Source organism: Falco peregrinus, chromosome 7, assembly GCF_023634155.1.
Source record: "Falco peregrinus isolate bFalPer1 chromosome 7, bFalPer1.pri, whole genome shotgun sequence".
NCBI classification, from domain to species: domain Eukaryota; kingdom Metazoa; phylum Chordata; class Aves; order Falconiformes; family Falconidae; genus Falco; species Falco peregrinus.
The window spans coordinates 848,129-869,073 of NC_073727.1; the positions used below are offsets into that span (position 1 = coordinate 848,129).

Below are 20,945 nucleotides of genomic sequence, written 5' to 3' on the forward strand. Positions count from 1 at the left end.
ACGCGCAGTGTGGCGGCGGGCGGGGCGGGGCGGGGCGCGCACGCGCGGCGCCGCGGTGAGTGAGGGCCGGCGCGGGGCGGAGGGGCGGGGCGGGGCGCGGGTCCCTGCTCACGCGTCGCTGGGCCGCGTGTGAGTGGGCCTCGTCGCCGGCTGAAGGATGATGCGTCCCCCTCGGGAGCCCCGGGCGCTGTGGGCCTGTCGGTACGGGCCGCCTCGCCTCGCCCCGCCCGTGTGAAGCCGAGTGCGCAGGCCCCGGAGGCGCCGGGCTGCCGGCCCCCTGTCACCTCTTGTGCAAGTCGGGGTGCAAACGGCGGTTGGTTTGCAAACCTGACCTCGGACAAGGCCGCTGAGTGAGATGTAGATGTCGTGAGCAGAGGGCAGGGCAGAAGGGCCCGTGCGTTGCTCTGCCTCTCTTCTGATGCTCTGTTTGCCCGTGTCATGCAGGCAGCTGGGAGCCAGGTCTCTGGGTTTGCTTTTGGGGCAGAAGACTTGGGTGTGGGCATGCTGCACTCCATTATCTTCCAGAATATCTATCCTAGAATTCCCCCCTGGGATTGCAGCAGGATTTACATCTTTCATTTTTTCTCTTTTTTCTTCTCCTCCTCCAACGATCTTTTCATGCTTGAACAGAGGGCTGATTTAACCCTGGGTACTTGGTTTATCTCCAAACAAACCCTTAAACTTTTGTGGGATAAGGCTCTCTCCTGCTTGGCAGGGCACTATTCTGTGTTAAAATGTTTGACGTGGTAAAGTGAGGTTGTTAGAAAACCACAAACATTTGTGGTCCCGGTGTGTCTGAGGGTGCCTGGGTGAGTCAGGCTGAGTGCTGCACGTGGGTTCTTCCCGTTCTGGCTGCGGGCAGATGTGTGAGGAGCCGCGTGTTTGGGTGGAGGAGCGGGCAGGCTTGCGGTGTGTCGCCCCTGCCCTGGGTCAGACTGTGACTGATGCTCTTTCCCCATTTTTCTTATTACAGGACCTGAAGGCAAACAAAGAGGCAGAAAGTGATACGTCTCTTGTGAGTGCAATGGTGGAGGCCCAGGGTACGATGGTCTCCCTCCTCTCTGTGTGTAATGTATTGGCAAGCCATCAGGAGAGGACATGGTACAGATCCTCCAGCATTTGCGAAAGGGGCAGCATGGTGTTAAGAGGCCTGAACTGAGATTGTGGCAGGGGAGTAATACTGCTTCGTCCCCTTTGTCCTTGTGTCGGTGGCATTGTCCTTGCAGGGATGAGCACAGATAGAGGGGGCGCTTGGTCCTCACAGTATTGTTTTACAAATAGTTGTGGGGAGGCGGATTTTAGGATGGCCGATGGTGTGCTGTGCTTTCATCTGGAAGCTTGTCCTGGCCTGCACCTCTTGGCGGGTGCCCAGCCCTTCCCTGGACGTGTCTGAGGCTCAAGTGTGGGCCCTCCCAGAGGAGGTAGGTGCAGGAGCCGAGGCTTTCCTCAGCCAGCGTTTGGCTGAAGGAGCTGAGAATGAGGTGAGCAGGGGAAGGCTGGGAGCCGGCTTGTTGAGAGAGGGATAGGCAGTGGGTCCTGGGCAGTGAATCCATAGAGTCAGAGGAAGTGATGGTCAAAAGTAAGCTTTGCCTCCCGTGGACCACAGGCACTAGTCCTGAGCTGGTGTACCCCAGCATGGCTGCATTTCCTTGGGAACACAGGTGGCTCCCCTTGGAGAGGAGCTGGTCTGTAGTGTGAGCATGGCAGGGTTAGGTGGGAAGGGTGCTCCGGAGGCATCTGGGTTAGTCCTCCTCACAGCAGGGCTGACTTTCAAGCTAGATCAAGTTGTTCCACATTTGTCCAGTCTAGGATTGTGTGTCTTCCAGGATGGAGACCCCACAGCTTCTGTGGGCCTGTCCCAGGGCTGCAGTGCACTCAGACGGAAGAATTTTTTCCTTGTGGCCAGTTGAGGTTTCCCTTGTTACACTTGTTCCCATTGTATTTTGTGTTTTTGCTGTGTGTCTCCGCGAATAGCCTGCCATTTCCAAAATGAAGGGTGACTGTATCTCTTCAGGGTCCCAGAGTAGGCAGGGGCCCTTAATCCCCCATCTTTCCCAAAATTGAAGCAGAATTCAAGTGGGTTTTATACCTGTCTGCATCCACTACTGGGGTTCACATTTCAGACATTGTGGAGAGGAGTTTGTTCCTTTGTGTGTGCATGGAAATAGAGCAGCATTAAATTTCAAAAAGTTTTTTAATTGTGTTCCATTTGCACTGTAGAAAAGATGGGATTTATTTTAAGAAGCTGTTTGGATGCTTCAAGCTGTGTTCCTGCAGCTGGTTTCTCTTATACTCATTTTTTAGGAATGTTGGAGATTTATTCACTAAACTGGAAAAAGATGGAGATGGAAGGGTGAGCTTTGAGGGGCTGCATTTTGGCATGTTCAGCCTCATGACCCCCTTTTTCCAAGGTACGTCAATGTCTCTCAAGCAGCCAAGACTCAGCACTTCATGAGGTGAGTTGAAAGGCAGAAAACTTTCTTTATAAAATGGATCCTGGTTGATGGCCTTGGCCTGCAGCTCCTTGGAGGTGATTTCCATTAGCTTTGAGTAAGGAGCCCTAAGTCATTGCCAGTTCCCTACACAAGACAGTTGATTTGTGTTTGATGTTTCTACAGTGTGCTACAGGAAATACAGGCACAAATCCAACCGTCACACTTAGAAAGGTTTCTCCATCTATTTCCCTGCAAAAAAGGAGGCTAAAGAATGGGTTCCACTGAGAACAATTCAGACCAAGATGCTTTGTTTCACAAGGGAGTGATTTAATAGGCCTTAGTTGGGCATCTGAGGGTGGCAACCTGGGGAGACTCAGACAGTTTTTGGGTATGGTCTGGACTTCAGCCACTGCATGGTGACTGAAAGGCTCCCTTGGGAGCTGCCTGAGCAGGAGCAAACCCTGTGCAGGTGGGGTGGGGTGGTAATACTGAACAACAGAGGGCTGTCAAGCCTCATCTTTTTATGGGAGGGAGAGGGATGCATATCCTAACAGACACTCCAATTCTAACGTTGGCTTCAGATGTGCTGACATCTCTGCATCTCTTGTGACTCAGGCTGTCTGCTTTTTAGTGCGTGGAGCAAGCTTCGTCCATATTGTCTTTGATGTAAAATACTTCTTTCTCCTTAGTGCTTTTAATTGCAAGGACTGGCAAGGCATTTGCAAATGCTTTTGAAGTAACTGCAGGTTAATGCACTAAGGTGGAAATGAATCTCTGATTACCTTGACAGCCTGGACAGGTTCATCCAGGATCCTGAACAAAACAGCTCCAAAAAAAAGAGAAAAAGAATTGTTTCAAGTTATTTTAGCCTAAGACTTTGAGGTAACGGTTTTCTGAAGATAGGCTTCTCCCAAACCTGGAATGAAATCAGTGCTCTTGGAGATGTTACCAGTTCTGTACCAGTTTTCTGGTTTCTGCTTTTTTGGTTCAGCTTGGCCGAATCTCATTTACTTTTGAAGCTGACTTTAACCCACTTTTAGCTTCTAGATCAAACAAAATATTGGCTGGCAGTCCACATCTGACAGTTTTCACAAGACCCGCTGATGCTATATGACTTTCCACATTGTTTCCACATTGGTCTGTGGACCATATTCACATATCTGTGCATACGGGGTTTTCATGAGTTAGCAGGGAGACAAAAGTATGTGGTCCGTGCCTGCCAACCTGCTCCTTGTGGCTGCCTTAAGGACAGCTCAGGATATCACCCTCCTGGCAGCTTGGGCTTCTTTTTAGAACGTTCTCCAATATTGGCAGGGTCCCAGGAGTTTCCTTTCAGCATTGAAAGCTGCCTGTTTTTCTTTGCCAGTTTTGCCCCACTGACTTGCCTCTGCTGCTTTTTTCCTCAGTGTCAGAGAGTGCTCAGGGAAGGAGTCCATCCTTCCAGCCAAACTGTGTGGGCCCACATCAGCAACGGCACGAGATTTGCCAAGGCTGAACTTGCCATTGCCTTCTGAGCCCTGGAAGAACTTAGAGAAGATCCTCAGGGTCTCTGGTGCTGCCTTGACCAGTGGTGGTGGGTGAAGTGAGCAGCAAGGCCTTCCAGCAAGCAGCCGTCCCGGGGTGGAAGAAGCACTTGCAGTCAGGTTCGTGATGGGCTAGCAGGATTTTGCCATCCCAGGGCTGGGGAAAATTGGGGGTGGATGTGATCTAGGCCCGTCTGTGAGTTGGGGTGGATCTCTGAAAGACTGGACGGTGATCAGATGGTTTAACAACAGAAGTCCTGTTAGCACTGTTAGAATGGGGAGGTGATTTCACTCTGCGTTGCCCTTGCAGATGCTGAGGAGCAGCACAGAGGAGCAGGTGAGCCTGGCAGAGCAGCCTGCAGCTCTGGACAACACACTCGCAGTCCCCAGGAGTGGGCTTCAGCATGCAGCTGTCACCTCCTATGGATACAAACTGCAGTGCCTCAGGTAAGGATGCTGCTCACTGTGAGGAGGGCCCTTCTGTGGGTGCATGAGATGTCTCCTAATGCACTGCTTGCCGTGTCTGCAGGATCCAAGTGAGGCAGATGGCCAGGGAGAGGGACAAGGCAAGGTTGGACTTGGAGAAAGCAGAGAGACGTTGCCTGCAGCTTGGCAGGGAGTTGGACAAGCAGTACATCGCTCTCAAGCACACCCAGAGCAAGCTCAAGTAGGGAGGGGTCCCTTTTGGTGGGGCAGGGAAAACAGTTTACCTGTGGGTGCCCACAGCTTCTGCCTCCCGTCCCAGTCTCCATTTATGAATCTCCCACTGGATTTACCATTGTGTCAGTGCCACACTGCGGTCCTGGCATCCCTCCAGCTGGGCTCTCATCTCCTGTTTTGTGCATGGTGAAAGGGGGTGCCTGGACCTTGTGGCTATCTGAGAACATGCTCCAGGTGCCGCAGGCATGATGCTTTTTTTTTCCCCAGGGATTTTCAGGCAGAAATAGAGGCAAAAGAGCTGCTTTTGCAGCAAGCAGTCAGTCACCAAGCGAAGCTAGAGGCTGATACACAATTTCTACAGGGCAAAGAGGCCAGCTTGCAAGGGAGACTGAACCACATGATGAAGGTAAGTAAAACTGCCCTGGGTGAGACATCTTCACTTCTTCAGAGGAGGCAAAGCAGAGGTGGTGACAAAGATGGATAGTTTGTGTTGCTCTTGCTGGGAAGGACAGGAGTTTTGTGCAGCAAAATAATCAGCCACATCCATACTATTGAATTAAATACAGAGCTTGTTCCCTCGCCATGACATTATTAAACCCCCATGTTGTCTGTTGGGAGTGCTTTGGCTCTTGGTAACACCTGAACACTTGACTCCTGAGGCTAAAATTGTGCCACGGACCATGCCAAAAGCAGAGACGATGGTGTCCACATGCCTGGGATTTTTCCAGTACTCAGTGTAGAAGTACAGGTGGAGATAGCTCAGAAATTTCTGCCTCTGTTGGTTGTGAGGGAAACCACAGTTTTGTGAGGCAGAGGTAGAGACGAGCCTGTGGGGCTGTCTAGCTCTTACTTTGCAAAGCCTACTCCTCTGTCTGTCCTTGGGAGACATGAGCCAAACCCCATCCCTCATGGTGTGTATCAGCAGTGTGCTGTCCAAAGTAGGGTCCCCTGGGAGCTGTGCTGTGTTTGGCATGCTGATGTGGCAGTTCTTGTAAGCTTCCCGCTGAAGGCCCATGGCTGATGAACCCATCTTGTGATGTGAGGTCCCACAACATCAAGAGAATCTTCTCTCTTCTGTTTGCAGGAGAACACGCAGCTACAAAACAGGGTCACAGAGATGGCTGAGAAACTGGAGGCCTCTGAGAAGCTGGTGTTGGGGCTGCAGAAAGAACTCAATCACGTTGTGGAGGTCAAGGTAGCTTTCCTTTCTGTTGTGGTTAAATAGGGACTGTTCAGGAACTCATCAAAAGATTGACCCTTTTCTATGAAATCTTGTGTATTTTGGGTCAGTTGTTGTGGTCTCCCCCTCTTTGAACTCTCCTGCACATTAATGACAGCCTGGAACGAAAAAATATTGCCTTTTAATTTAGGCCTGTCAAAGTTTGATTTAAAAAAAAAAAAAAGGGTGAGGAAAGTTTGCAATTGGAGAAAATTCTGCACATCTGCAGTCTTCAAATGAGAACTTCAGAGTCTGGTTTCCAGAAAAGAAAAACTTTCTTTTTCATGAGTATGGAACTGAAAGGTTAGTTTTAGTGTCTTCCATTCCAGTGAGGCACCTGGTAAAATGGACCTGGGGGAAGAAATGAGTCCGTGATCTTGTTAGCCAGTTTGGGAAAGCTAGCTTGCCTGGAGTTTGGTGTCTTTCATGCGTGAAGAAAAATGTTTTTCCTCTTTTTGCATCTGACCCATCCCACGGGTGTCAGTAGAAGCCTTTCTATTGAATCTCTGGGTGTATTGCCATGACTGTGGTGATTTAGTAGAGCTTTTGACTCTCCATTTGGAGAGGTGATAATTTTCTTGATGAGAAGTGTTTCCCTCTGCTTGTGCAGCTGGGCCAGGTGGAGCCCCACAGCCCAGAGCTCCTGAACCAGAGTGGGCGCTTTGCAGAAATTGTCCTGGACTACGAGCGGCAGTGCAAGGTACGGGTCGGCAGCTCTCCAGCAGTGCTGTTGTGAAAGCACAGCTCTCACTGGCACATCTGTTGGGCACTTTGGCCTGGAGGGAAGGAAGGAGGCAGCCCTGATCAGAGTGCAGAGCAGGGATCCCTCTTGCCTTGCTTGGAGTCTGTTGGCAGGAGGCAGGACACAGCTGTGTCCTCAGTAAAGCAGCTTGTCTCCTTGCTCCTGCAGCCAGCCCTCCATGGGTTGGTTCCCTTGCTAGGATACTGGCAGGAGGGGAGAAGAGGTGGGTCCAAAATTCCTCCCTTCCTGCTACCCTGTAGCCATGGAGTATTTTGTTTGGGAGCTAGTTCTGTGTGTAAGGACAGACCACCCTGGGCTCTTCTGCATTTCTTCTCGAATGCAAGGAGAAAGCTGTTCTTTGGAAAGCATGTTGCCAGCAACATTCTTCTATCTTTTTGTTTTTTCCTTCCTCCTCCTTCCCCCACTTTAACAACCCCTACAAAACTTGTTGCTGCTGGACTCTGCTAGAGAGTCAAGGTGAGCCTGTCCAGGTACCTGCTGTGTGTGTGGTCCAGGCACGGGTGTTATTTGTGGTGTTGTACTTCATGCAGGATGCTGTGCTCCCACCCAGAGCTTTGGGCTCTCTGAGATGTGAACATAGCCTTCATTTCCCTTGTCATGTTTTTAAGTGTATCTTGCATGTTGTGAGTTGCTGGGTGCTCCGTACCTTGGCTCCTGAGTACTGTGCTTATTGCATTGCCCATTTGTTTCCAAGTGCTGTGTGTGACTGGGGGACACCACTGAGTAGAGATGGTGACTTATCAAAACCCTCCAGCAGAGGCTGAAATCTGCGCGTTTAGCAAAGCCATTTCATGGATGCAGCAGACAGCCCCTCTCGAAGCTGTAATTAAAGGCAAACATGCTGGACCACTATCCAGCACAGCGCTGCTCCAGGTGGCACCAGAGGGTTGAAGATGGTGCTGCAATTTTTCCTTGCATTGGAGCAGCCCCAGAGTTGTCCATGAGAATGCTGATGATTGGAGACGTTCGGCCTTCAGGATTCATCTGCCCCTGTGTGGGCGCCCACCTGGGTTTATCCTTTACCGCTGTTGCATGCTGTCAAGCCCCCCTCCTCCTCTGCTCTCCTCTTTGGAGGTTAAACAAACGTGGTTTGCATTTGTCTAGACCTGCTCAGTAATATTTATTAATCGGAATCTTTGGGAGTATCCTAGTTCATAGGCTCTTGTAGCCCATCAGTTTCCTGGGTGGCAGTGTAGGGGATATAATTTGATGTCTGATCAAAGTGGACAGCCCAGAGGGAAGCAGGATAGCTTGTACGCTGTTGTTTCCAGTACAGGATGGAGGGCGTGAAGTGAAACAAGCAGGTGCTCAGCTCCAGACACCCGCGTGGAAGTGGCTCGTTGCACTAGTGTGGTGGCTCACTTGCTGTGGGACTCCTTGCTGCAGACTGATGTTGGCACTGCGACAGGCTAAACTCTTGCACTGGCCTCTGAGCGTGTGTCTGGGCTACACGGGCTAAGCAGGCCCTGCCTTGTGTTGTGCTTCCCATGGGATCAGCACCTTCTCACCCAGCTTTATTCCTTCTGCAAGCTGGAAATGTTCCCTTCCAGAGCCCGATGCAACTTGCTTCACCGTAAATCCTGCTGTTGGTTTGTCTGTGTACAGTAGTGGTTGCTGGCTAGCCCAGATGCCCACAGGAGTGTCTTGAGGGTGTAAATGCAAACCTCTGGGCTGTGTGAAGGATTGTACTGAGATCATGGTGTTTCTTGTGTGTTGGTTGCTAGCAGTGTTTGTATTTAGGTCAGGAGGGGTCTCAGGATGTCCAGCCCTTTGAGGTGTCTGCAAAAACCCCTGGTGCTGTGTACTTTTGCATGTGGTGGCAGTTGTTTGTGGCTGCTTGTGCTTTGTAGTGTCTAATGATGGTGATCTTGGTAGTCTGGGCTTCTGTGTCTTCTCTGGCTCTTCCAAAATCTGTCATCTCTGCCTGTTCGGGAAGGAAGAAGATCCCCCTGCCTTACTCTCTGACTGATGGCAAGGGGAGCTCTGCTCTTCATGCTGCAAGAGACCCTGAGTGCACATGGCCTCTGGGAGCCATGGGTGCTCGGACCCTGCAGCCCTGGGGAGTTTTGTAGCCGCACCATGACCAGTCTCTGCTTCAGGTGCTGTGGGACCAGAATGGAGTGCTGCGAAGGGAGCTGGAAAGGCTGCGTCTCCAGCTGCAGGAGAGCAGGGCTGAGAGAGGGCTGCTAGCAGGAGGTAAAGTGCAGGAGGGTTCGGTGCCTCTCCATCTTCTCAGCATGATCAAGATTCCCTCCAGATCGGAGTTTCCATGGTAGTGTGGGGTGGCTTGTGCCTGAGCTGCTGCTGCCAGTTCTGGTACTGGGCAGCCATGGGAGGGAAGAATTGGGTGATGGGTGGTGAGGAGGAAGGGAGGTGGATGGAATGAGGCTCTTCCGACTTGAAAGCTGGTGATGGTGACCTGTGGACTGGGCTGCCGGGATTGAACAAGCAGATTTTCACCGTTTTGAGGATGTTGAGGAAGCGCTATAAGGAGGGGGAAGTAGCCCCAAACTGTGGATTGGGAGGTTCGGGTTGAGCATTAGGAAGAAAATTCTGGCCCGGAGTGGTGATGCAGCCCCAGGACTGGTTGCCAGGTAGATGGGAGATCTCTGTCTTTTGGGGTTGTATGGACTTGACTGGATGAAGCTGCAGCTATCCTGATCAGGACAGCCAGGGCTGTCCTCACAGGGCTCCTCTATGCCAGTGTGCCGCTCCCCCAGCCCTCTGGTTCCCGCTTCTGCGTGCACAGAGATGTCACTCTCAATGGAGCAACTCCAAGAGCAGCTGCAGGACCTGAAAGCGCAGCTGGAAACCAAGGTGAGGCGGGTGGCGGAAGATGTCCTGACTTCCTGGCACAACTGCTCGGTGGGCACCCTGCTACAGCAGGGCTGATGGGGCATCTGCTGTGGGAGGGTTGCTGGAGAGCTCGGGCTGGGGAGCAGGGTGGCACCTCGTCTCTGCTGGGATTACTGCATGTGCTTCCTCAGCCTGTTTTAGCTGATAGGAGCGTTTGGAGCCCTCGCTGGCTGGCAGAGGCTTTGTGGAAATCTCTTTGTCACCTTGCAAAATGTTTGTGTGGGTCTTGCTCCTTATGGGGAACCAGAGGTTAACTCTACTCAGTGTTGCTGTTGCAGTAAAGCCAGCAACAGGACCGAGAGGAGGAGCAGCCAGGTTATCTCCCGATGGCACGCGGTTATCAGAGCCCTGTCTCCCTGGGCTTGCAGCACGCTTTTAACCTGCTTGTCCTGAGGTGACGGTGTGAGTCCATCCCTCCGTTTAGAAAGCAGTGAATGCTCATATGTGTGAGGCCTCGGTTTCCACCTTCACTCTTCCTTTTGCTGCTGAACTGAGGATGCTTGCTGGGTTTGCACTGCAGCACTGCAAGACTAAATCCTAAACTGCCACATAGGTGACAAAACAGTTCAAGGAGCACAAAGCTGCTTGCAGATCTTCTGCCTCCCTCACAGTCCTGCCTTTGTGCTCATCAAATCCTGGAGTTTCTGGTGTTTGCAGGGGAGCTGTGGGGAGCAGCAGCTACTCACCACCGCATCTTGGACAAGGGACCACTCTGAGGAGTGGAGGAGGGATATGAGGAGCAATGGCGGATGATGCCCTGGCCTCTCCCTTCTCCTCTCTGGGATCTCTTGCAAACAAGGAGAAAGGGGAGAACTGTTTTGCTTGCTGGGAAGGGCTGGGACCCACTGATACCTGCTTGTTAGAGGCTGCTGCGTGAGACTGATTATTGCCCTATGTTCAGTAGGGACCAGAACTGCCTGAAGTGTCCCCTGTTGAGAGGGACCAATAGATCGATCTCAGTCAGAGCCATTGGAGGAGAGGGGAGCTCAGGAGCATGGTGCTAATGTCTAAATCCTGTCTCCTCCCAACAGATAAAGTGTTACGAGGAGGAAATTCAGATAATGAGGAAAAACTTTGAGAGAGAAAGTAAGGACAGTGAGGAAAGATTCCAGATTGAGGTGCACAAGATGGAAGACCAGAGAAGAGACCTGAAAGAAACGGTTGCAAAGTACTGGGCTGTAACTGATAGCCTGAAAGAGCAAAAACGTTTGTGGAGCCTGGAGGTGGAGGAGAGGTTTGAGATGGAGCAGGCCAGGGTGGGACAACAGCACACCGAAGACGCTTGCCATCCAGGACAGCAGCTGGACCAGGAGGGAGAAGAGCTGAGGATGCAGCGCAGGGACAGAGAGAGCTTGAGGTCTGGCACTGTTCTCTTTCTGGGGCTAAGCAGAGGGCTAGAGGTGCATCTCCTGCTCATACCAAAGTAGGCTGGGCTGATTTCTCACAGGGCTGGAGATCTGGTTTAATTGGGAAGAAAATCTGGGCAGTATTGCAGGGCTGCAGCCACTCAGTGTGAGACATATAAAGTCAGTTTACATGAGTGCTTTTATTTCAAGACGTTAGGTTTCCCTGCATGTTCTAGAAGCTTGTGGCAGAGACAGCACCCAGCAAAGACTGTATCTCAAAACAGTGAGAGAAATAAGAGAGCTTTCATCAGTGTTTTCTTGTTATCTCTTTCTTTGTCCTTAGCAAACCTACCTCTACTTCCTAGATCATCACTACCTGCTGTCTTAAAAGCAGCAAAAAATGGCTTAAATTTCTCTATATATCCAAAACACACTGGCCTGTGGGAGAGTAAGGTTGTCACTAAATGGCTGTTCATCTTCCCTTGCTGTGCTTGTGGTGCTAGTTCTGCAACCTCCCCGGGGCCAGAATGGCTTGCAGAGCAGACTGGAGAGAACTGGGCAGGAAACTCTTGCATGTCCACGCCTGCCCCCTCCTGCTTCCCAGCCCACCCCACCACTACCCCGCAGGCTTTCCTCCTGGCTCTTCCCTGCTGTGCCTCTTCAGGAGCAGAGACTGCTTCGGCAGCGCACAAGTGGAGGATTTTGCTAGGTCATTATCCCTGTTTTAGGGCTGAGGAGCTGAGATGTGGGGTAGGTGTGGGAGAAAGGAGGTGGCTTGGCTGAAGTCTGCGGCAGACCAGGGGAACAAACCCAAATAACAGGAACGCAAGGTATTTGAGCTGTGTTACCACTGTCTTCCGTGAATGGTAGAGGGTCTGGCTGTCTTGGGGAGCTTTCAGAGTTGTTGGAAGACATCTGATGGATGGGTCTTTGAGAAGTGCAAAATGGTGTGGGAACTTTCTGTAACATTTAAGTAATAGCCTTGACTTTGCAACCTAAAGAAAACTGTATTGCCTCTGCAGCAAAAGTATGTTCTGAGGCTTGGCTGAGCTTTTCAGGCTGTGTTATCAAATGCAGGTCAGCAAAATGGTTTTTATCTTTAGGAAAGACGCAGAGGCTGAGCAGAATCAGGAGCTTTCATGGAGTGATTGCTAAGCGTGAGGACAACTGTGTAAGGCTTTGTTGCAGCAACATTGGTGCGGAAGGAGGTGATTTCCCAATGATAAAGGCTCCAACGAGAGATCTTCCAAGAGCAGCATGCCCAGGAGAGGCAGCAGTGGAAGTGGAAGGGGAAGGACATGGTCTCTCTGTGGAAGAAGAGGCATCTAAAGATGGAGGAGAAGGTTCATGAGGAACAAGTTAAGATGTGTGAGATACTGGCTGTTGAGAAGAAAAAGACAAAGAAAGCACCAGGATGAAATGGGAATAATGCAGAGACCATGAGGCTGAGGACTCTGATGTAGGAAGGGACGAGGTATTTGAAGAGCTGCCATCTGGGTGAAAAGGAGCACGTCCCCAAGACTCGGAGGAGCAGCTAGGCCAAAATCGCCTGTTGCAACCTCAGCACTGGAGGAACAGAGAAGAAATGAAAAATTGTGTGATGGATGGACCAGTGCAGACGACAGTTGCAGTGAGTGGCCTACTCTGTCTTGAAGCTGGAGTCAAATCTGAAGGCATTTGTCAAGGAGAAATGAAATCTTGATAGCTAAGGGGATGTGCTTGGGAAGGAGGCAGAGAGAGCAAAGTTAAATAGTTTGCCTTCACATAGCAGACACAGCAGTGTGTTAGGACATAGGTGGACTTCATCTGCTTGGGCAAGGAGAGGAAAAAAAAGCCCTGGGAGACAGAGTGGCACAGCAGCGTGGGCAGAAACATGATATTCAGGCTGTCAAAATGGAGCTGGAAAAGGAAAGGAACAAGGTGAAACTGCAGCTGATGCAGCTCAAAGGTGTTGTGCACTGGCTAGAAAATGACCCAGAGCTCAAGTGAGCGGCAGGTTTGAGCACAGAGGCAGTTTGCAGAACTAACACAGTGCTGCTGCAAAAAAGCAGATGCCTTCTGAGACACAAGGCTGCTTAACAATGTGTGGTGGTCCGAGACGCTCTAACAGCAGCTGTGTTCTCTCTTGACACTCTGTAACAGCAGCTATGTTCAGTCCTGCTGTCCCCTGCGTGTCTTTTACTAACTGTGGGAGTGTGGTCAGAGAGCTGGGTTGTGCTCGCGTGACACGCTGGTCTCCTCTGCTTTGTACAGCTGTGTGTGGGTGTTGGAGGTGCCACAGGAAGCACAGCATGGGAATCCTGGTGTGAAACGGGCCAGAAAGCAGCTGCTGTGAGGAGAGTCCTGCTGGGTAGGGGGAGCAAACGCCCAGGGCCCACGCACTAGTCCTCTCGCTTGGTTGAAGAGAGGAGGAACTTCTCCACAGAGCTCCTCTGCCTCCCACCTGCAGTGCCACAAACTGCAGTGCTGTCCTCCCTGCCAGGGTGGACAGTCTCTTCTCCTGCACTCTCCACTGAGGAATTTGGGTCCTGTATGGACCTGGGGTTTAGCAGTAGCTATTGGATAGAACTGTTTAACGCAGGACTGAGCTTCCTTCCAACAAACGCCAGTATTGATGGCCTCATGGGGGACTGGGAGTACCAGTGGGAGTGGAAAAATAATGCAGCAGAGAGGCTACCTTGGTTTTGAGGTCTTAGCTGTTGTGTCCAGCACTGTAAGATCACAGAGGCCTCACAAGCAAGCTGCCTTCCCCAGATGTGACTCTATTGCAGTTGACAAAATGGGGTCACCACCTGGTTGTCCTGTAATGAAGTCTTGGTGTCTCTTGATGAGCCAAATCACTTTCCACTCCTTGGAGAGGCATGCAAAATTACTTCAGCCAGCTGGAAGCCACACAAATTCAGGGCCTGTATCTACTTGTCCTTATTCTATAGAGGCTCTCCACAGACAGAAAGGAGCAGCCTCATGTTCGCAAGCCCTGGCCCCCCTCATGTGGGACTTCAAGCACCCCAGTAGCTGCGGGAGGGACAACGCAGCAGGGCATAAGCAATCCAGGAGGTTCCTGGGATGCCTGATCATTTCCTTCCCCAAGTGATGGAGGAGCCAGTGAGGAGAGGTGCCCCACTGGACCTTGCTCTCACCAGCAAGGAGGGGCTGCTGGGGAGCGTGAAGGTCAGGGGCAGCCTTGGCTGCAGTGACCCTGCAATGGCAGAGTTCCAGATCCCCGGGGCAGCGAGGAGGGCGCGCAGCAAGCTCGCTACCCTGGGCTTCAGGAGAGCAGACTTGGGCCTCTCCGGGCACCTGCTTGGTGGAGTAGCGTGGGGTAGAGCCCTGGAGGGACGAGGGGCCCGAGAGAGCTGGTTAATGCTGAAGGACCAGCTCGTCCAGGCTCAGGACCAGTGCGTCCCAGCAAGGAGGGAGTCGGGCAAAAACGCCAGGAGGCTGCATGGATGAGCAAGGAGCTCCTGGACAAACTCCAACACAAAAAGGAAGCCTGCAGAGGGTGGAAGCAAGGACAAGCAGCCTGGGAGGAATAGAGAAATGTCCGAGCAGCCAGGCGTCAGGTTAGGAAAGCTAAAGCCCTGACAGAATTAAACCTGGCCAGGGACGACAGGGGCAACAAGAAAAGTTTGTGTGGGTATGCAGTGATGGAAGGAAGAGCAGGGAAGACGTGGGGCCTCTCCAGAAGGAAACGGGAGGCCTGGTTACCTGGGATATGGAGACGGCTGAGGTACCTGGCAATGTTTTTGTCTCGGTCTTCACCGGTGAGCGCTCCAGCTGCGCCGGCCAAGTCGCAGAAGGCAAAGGCAGGAACTGGGAGAACGAAGAACCAGCTGCTGTAGGTGAGGATCAGGTTTGAGAGCATCCAAGGAACCCGAAGGTGCATGAGTCTGTGGGACCTGATGAGATGCACCCGCGGGTCTTGAGGGAACTGGCGGCTGAAGTGGCCGAGCCACTCTCCATCATATTTGAGAAGTCGTGGCAGTCCGGTGAAGTTCCTACTGACTGGAAAAGGGGAAACACAACCTTCATTTTTAAAAAGGGGAAATAGGAAGACCCGGGGAACTACAGGCTGGTCAGTCTCACCTTGGTGCCCAGTGACATCATGGGGCAGATCCTCCTGGGAACTATGCTAAGGCACATGGAAAATGAGGTGACTGGTGATGGCCAGCATGGCTTCAGTAAGGGCAAATCGTGCCTGATGAGTTTGATGGCCTTCATGGGGTTACAGCACTGGTGGATAAGGGAAGAGCAACTGATGTCATCTACCTGGGCTTGCACGAAGCATCTGATGTTGTCCCACTCAACATACTTGTTTTTAAACTGGAGAGACATGGATTTGACAGATGGACCACAATGTGTATAAGGAATTGGCTGGATGGTCACGCTCAGGGGACCGGGGGTTTGGCACTAGATGATCTTTAAAGGTTCTTTTCAATGCAAACCATTCTATAATTCTATGATATTCCCCATTATTTCCCTTCCCTTGAAGACCTGCTTCTTCTCTACCAATGTCTCTTGGCTGTCCCCTGTTTTGTATGAGTTATTGGGTGGTTTCTCAGATTTCTTTAGTTCTTGCTGTCCTTGCAAACCAAGTGGGAATACATCAGGGGGGCAGCATAGAATGCCAAGAGCAAACTGGGCTTTGGCGTAGCCTCCTCACTGTGCTGTCTCTCCCAGCAGGGAAGAGTTGTGCCAGCTGAAAAGTCAATTGGAGAGACTCCAGCAAGAGCTGAGGCTAGCAAAGGAGAAGAGCAGCAAACATGATGAGTAAGAGAGGAGCCAGCTGTGGGATGCTGGGAAATGGATGAGTAGTTACTACTTGTAAAAGGAACAACCACTCAGATGCATTTACCAGATTTCTGCTGGCTCAACTGGCCTTTTGGTTTTTTTTCGTTTCTGAGAAAGCCAGCACTCTCACACCCTTTGCTCTGTGCAAAAGCAGCCAGCACTGGGACAGGCTTGGCCAGCCAAAGGCTTGGGCAGCCCAGAGCGCAGCGTCTGGAGCTGGGTTAGGGGAAGCTTGTGGGGATGGACATGCCGAGGGAGGAAAGGATGGGCTTTTTCACTACACAAACCTTTTGGCCAGTGGTGTGCTGCTGCCTTAGGAAGCTTGGGATCGGTTCTGGGGTCACCCACTGAGCCACAAATTCAAACAGAGCCAGGTTTCTGGTGTGGATGGTCCCAAGAGTCTGCTAAGCTATCTCTGCCACTGTTCTTTGTCCTCTGCTTTTTAGGTTTTTGACAATGTTGCAGGGCTTTGGATGTCCCCTGCTATCTGCCCTGGGCTGGGGCAGAGAACCCTGACCCACTCCTGAGTCAATTCAGGACAATATCTGTTTTGGCGTGGATTTGCTTCTTGTTGCAGGCCAAAACCAGATGTGTGGCTCCCCAAAACAGGGCCCTGCTCTTGGGGAGCCGTGGTTTGCTGCGCCGAGTGTATTGCGTGAAGCTGAGTGTATCCCTCTCCCCAACAGGAGACACATGAGCGAGATGTGCCGAGAGAACGTGGAGGAGCTGGCTGAAATAGCAGAGTTAACAGCGTCGGTAAGGAGCCAGGACAAAAGCTGCATGTGCTTATAGAGGAGAATCGTCGAATGGTTTGGGTTGGAAGGGACCTTAAAGATCACCCAGTTCCAGCCCCCCTGCCATGGGCAGGGACCCCTCCCCCCAGCCCAGGCTGCTCCCAGCCCCTCCAGTCTGGCTTGAGAATGGGAGTGTTTGTTTCAAACATTCAAACCCAGTGTTGCTTTGAAGACCCCGCTTCATTTTACAGCTTGTCAAGTAGTGAAAATCTGTGTGACATAAGCCAGTGAAGGTCTTACAGAAGGGAAGGTGTTACTACAGAATCTCTAATGAGGTTGACTTTACCTGCTTGCACTCTTTCTCCCAGAGATTTTGGTTACTCCCAGTCTCAAACCCACATGCTTATGAGCCCTTGGACATGTGTGCACACCAAGCCTGGCTAGGATTGCTTGTGTGCGACATGGATGAGGGTCGCAGGCTTTTAGTTCCTCACCCTGTTCCTGGGATTCCTCATGACTGGGAACTACAACCCGCTTTTTTTGGACGTGTCTTTTGTACTTGTGGGTGCCATCAGCTGCAGCAGGGCGGCCTTTGCTGGCCCTTGTTGGCTTCAGCTTCCATTAACCTTCAGCCACAACCTGCTGCCCGTTGTCTGCTTTTCCTCCTTTGGAGGGAAGCTGTGTTGGTTGCCCATTTTCCTGGGAGGCAAGTAGAGGAACGGGATATGGGGTGCGTTACTGCCCTGTTGTTAGATGCAGGCTTTCTGCTGACAGCTGTGCTGTCGTCTGATGAGAGTGTGGGCCAGAAACTGCACCTTGCTTAGCATTACTGCTGGAGATGGTGTCCTAGGAGCATCATCTGGAGAATGGTGCCCTTTAGTGTCAACGCAGGCTGCTCTTGTAGCCCTTACTCTGCTCTTTCATCGCATGTGCCTGCAAACATGTTTCTATTCATACTGTATCCTTACCAATCTTAACATTTCTGTTATACATAAGTACAGTTGCCCCCCACCCCTGGTGCAGTGACCTCCTCCAGGGCTATCAGCTATGTGGGTTTTCCTACATGGGAATGCTGTGCTTGAACTTGGCCACTGGGCTTTGGTCAGGCTGGGAACTGAGGGCGCTTGTCCCGAGTGCCCGCAAGGTCCTGCAGCAACAGTGGTATTCCTGAGAGGGAACCCAGCAGGAACAGCGTAGGACAGGTTAAGTCTCTGTTACCTCTCCTGTGTGAATTGGTTTTTTCCTCAACCTTTTCCAGGGTGAGAAGAGCAAGGGGGAGGTCTCCCACCTGAATGTCAGGATGCATCAGCTGGGTGGTAAATTCACTGAGCACAAGGCTGGCCACAGTGCTGGCCCTGCCACTGTCCACCTGCGGAGCCAGAGGCTTGTGGAGGCTGAGTGGCTACAAGGAGCAGAGATGGCCGCAAGGCTGGAGCACCACCAGCAGCACGCAGCCTGTCGGATGGAGACAGAGCTGCTCCAACAGCAGCTCAGGGCCTCGCAGGGGAAGGTGAATGTGTGTCATTTGGTTGGTGGCAGGGTGGTGGCTGCTGAGTGGTGTCTGTGATGTTGGTATTGCCCTGCTCGGGGCTGTATTTGACACCTTCCCTGGGCAGGAAAGACTGTCTTCTTCCTCTTCCACCCTTGTGGGGGACAAAGGCCTTGCCTTCCTGCTGAGATGCATCTGAAGCCAGTTCAGGTGCAGCCTGGGGCACGTCCTTGCTTGCAGCTGCCCCTGTGGAGTGCCCTCTGTCCTTGTCTTCTGCAGGCTGGCTGGGAAGAGGAGATGGAGGCTGAGTGGAGGTGGCTCACACAGTGCCAGGAGCTGTGGTTCCCCATGGCTCAGCTGACAGAGGAGCCAGAGGAGTGGCCAGATCAGGTTGGGGCTGGGCAGGGATGACAGGGGCCAGGCAGGCCATGTCTGAGGGGAGGGAAACGAGGCAGGTGATCAGAGCAGGGTAACAAAGACCACTAAGATAGAGGAAAGGCAATGTGAGAAATCTCCAAATGTGTTAAAATCCCTCTCCTGCCTTCTGCGCTGGGGACAGGATCAGGGACTGGCTTTCTAGAGTACAGCTTGCCCATGCCAGCCACCCCTAGGTAGTCCTACAGCAAAGCTGGACCAGATCTGCCTCCCAGGACCAGGTTTGCCCGTTGCTGGTGGCAGGAAGCAGAGGACATGTCGTACAGGCAGGATTGAAGCCCGGCTTGCCTGGGATGTATCTAAGAACAAAGCCAGGTGAGCCTCCCCCTCTGCCTCTGGCCATTGTGGCCCTTGGTGCTAGGGCTCCCTCCCAGAAGATCCTTCCAGCAACTCCTGCTCCTTGCTGGTCAGCAAGAGGAGTATCTCTCAGCACGGTGTCCCTGCTGCAGCTCTCGGTGCTCTCCATCCCTGGCTTTGTAGGCTGCCCAGCAAGCACCACTCCCGTGGTGCTGCTGCTCTGCTCTGGCCGTGCTAGTGTGAGAGCTGAAGTGGGGGCTGAGGGTGCCTCCTAACCTCTCCCCTCACCCACAGCACACAGTGGGCCTGTCCCTTTGCTGGCACAAAGCTGTAGACCTAGCTGTCAGCCTTTCTGTGTTACAGCTTTTAGAAGCTGAAGGAAGCCTGAGCCTGGCCCAGATGCGGCACGCTCTGCAGTTGCAGCAGGCCAAGGCCCAGATGAACAACATGGTGCCAAAGAAACAGTTTGAGCAGCTGCAAACCAGCTTGAGAGAGGAACAGTGCAAGTCTCAGCGGCTCCAGGAAAACCTCCACTGGCAGGCTGAGCAGACATCCAGGCAGCTGATCAGGACGCAGGTAGGCAGGGAACTGTGGGAACTCAGTCAAGGGTACTGGGGAGGGAGCTCTGCCAGCCTGGAGGGAGGGCAGCTGTGGTCGAAGCCACCAGAGGTTTGGGTGGAAGATACTATTTATCAAGAGCCCACATGGAAGATGCACTTGATCTTCAAATTCAGCTGCAATTTTCATTCCTTGTGAACCCAGTTACAGCTCTGCACTCAAACAGGAACCCTCCCCACTCTAATCCACCTACCCCAGACCAGATACCATGTGCCTAGAGGAGCAGGAGCTATCCAGGGAGACACTCTGTGTTTGCGTCAGGCTGAGGAAAGGTTTGAGCCCTCTACATGGAGATGTAGCCTGCACAGAGCAGGGTGGTTTCATCTCTAGGACACTGGGCAGCAAGGAGCTGGGGTTTTGTGAGTTTGTCATTTGTTTCAGGACAGTGTAATTCAATTAAACTAACCAGGGCAAAAATGGAAGAAATTATAACCTAAGGAATTAAAGTGAGCAGACAGAAAAACTGCATCCAAGGGAATTATGTCTCCCCCTGGGCTTTGCTGGGTGTGGCTGGGAGAGGGGAGGTCATTGGCTTGTTTCTATAGAAAACATCGCTGGGAAATCTGTGTCTTGTCTTAAAACCAGTTGGTGCTGACCAGGGAAGGCGGGTACTGCTCTAGACACTTCTCCCACTGCTTTTTGCATCCTGCACCACCTCTGCTGATCAACCCCCACCCCCCCCTTCTTCAGGGAGTATGAAGGTTCTGTGAGCAGGGCCCTGGAGAAACGCATGGTCCAGGATTGCCAGGCTCCAGCTGACTGCTGGGACAACCCAACCGTTCGGTTTTGTTGCCCACTGCAGGAGGAACATGAGCGTCTGCTGCAGGCGGCTGTGGAGCAGGCAGAGGGGCTGGAGCACAGTCTGAGGAGTGCTGAAGCTGTGCTGGCAGACAGGGTGGCTCAGCTCAAAGATGCCCAGGTGAGTGCAAGAGGGGTTAGTGCTGCATGATCCTGCCTGACTAGGACCCCTGTGTGGTTGGTGCTGAAACTTAAGCCTCCTGTCCCTGCTGTAGGCCCAGCTCTCCAGGAACAAACTGCTGATCGAAGACCTCCGTGAGGAGAACAGAGGGTTTGCAATTGCCCTGCAGGAGGCTGAGCTCAAGCAGAAGAGCACTGAGGAGAAGAACCAGCTGCTGGAGGAGCAAGCCTCTGCTTTGAAGCAGCTCATCGGAAAAATCACGCCAGCATCTCTGAGCGGGTGATGGGGCATCTGCTGTAGCAGCCCTGCCCCTGGCTGTGGTTTGTCGGGTGTGGAAGGGGAGGTATGGCTGGGCTGGGAAGTCAGCCTTGTCCTCCCTGGTCTTGCCAGGATTTTACTGGGTAGAAAGTAGAAAAGGGAGAAACCAGACAGGGTTCTGTAAGGAAACTGGTCCTGCAGATAGCTGAATCTTCCTGCTGAAAGCACAAGCTTTGGTGCTTTTCTCGGTGGCAGAGTGTGCTGTTCTAAGTCAGGTGTGCTCAGGGCAGCCATCCCCCAGAAGCTGCCTGCACTCTGGCAGTGTGTTTGGTGGTGGTGCAGATGTTCCCTCCCTGCAGAAGGTTGCTGCTGGGACCATGCTGTTATGGCTGGAAAGCCAGGGCAGGAGGGCTTGCAGGATCCTGCTCCTAGCTCTCTCCAAGCAGGAAAGCTGTGTTGTGGCAAAAAATAAAATGTTTGCAATATTACAGCACCTCCTGCTGTCTTGTGCGCTATGTAGTTCAGTAGCCTCCCCCAACTGTTGAACTTTTTTGCCCTACAGCTTCTTCTGGGCTCTAGACTAGCCCTCCTAAAGCCTGATG

The 20,945-nt window shown here is 52.3% G+C and overlaps 1 protein-coding gene across 14 annotated transcripts; it reads left to right on the plus strand.

The window, feature by feature from the left end:
* Positions 1 to 38: 38 nt before the first annotated feature.
* Positions 39 to 20,836, plus strand: LOC106112156 (ninein-like protein). 14 transcript variants are annotated; one of them, XM_055811154.1, is made up of 17 exons: positions 80 to 363; positions 974 to 1,040; positions 2,305 to 4,078; positions 4,269 to 4,405; positions 4,488 to 4,625; positions 4,886 to 5,024; positions 5,703 to 5,813; positions 6,448 to 6,537; positions 8,700 to 8,796; positions 9,305 to 9,417; positions 10,488 to 10,813; positions 15,483 to 15,572; positions 16,280 to 16,349; positions 17,586 to 17,837; positions 18,912 to 19,124; positions 19,969 to 20,085; positions 20,180 to 20,836. In XM_055811154.1, exons 4-17 carry the CDS (start codon positions 4,269 to 4,271, stop codon positions 20,366 to 20,368), a joined length of 2,082 nt encoding a protein of 693 aa, XP_055667129.1. In that variant the 5' UTR covers positions 80 to 363; positions 974 to 1,040; positions 2,305 to 4,078; the 3' UTR covers positions 20,369 to 20,836. The 14 variants fall into 14 exon arrangements, with proteins under 14 accessions (XP_055667126.1, XP_055667129.1, XP_055667130.1 ...); XM_055811155.1 differs by having other exon boundaries at positions 974 to 1,015; XM_055811159.1 differs by having other exon boundaries at positions 974 to 1,015; positions 3,842 to 4,078.
* Positions 20,837 to 20,945: the final 109 nt, after the last annotated feature.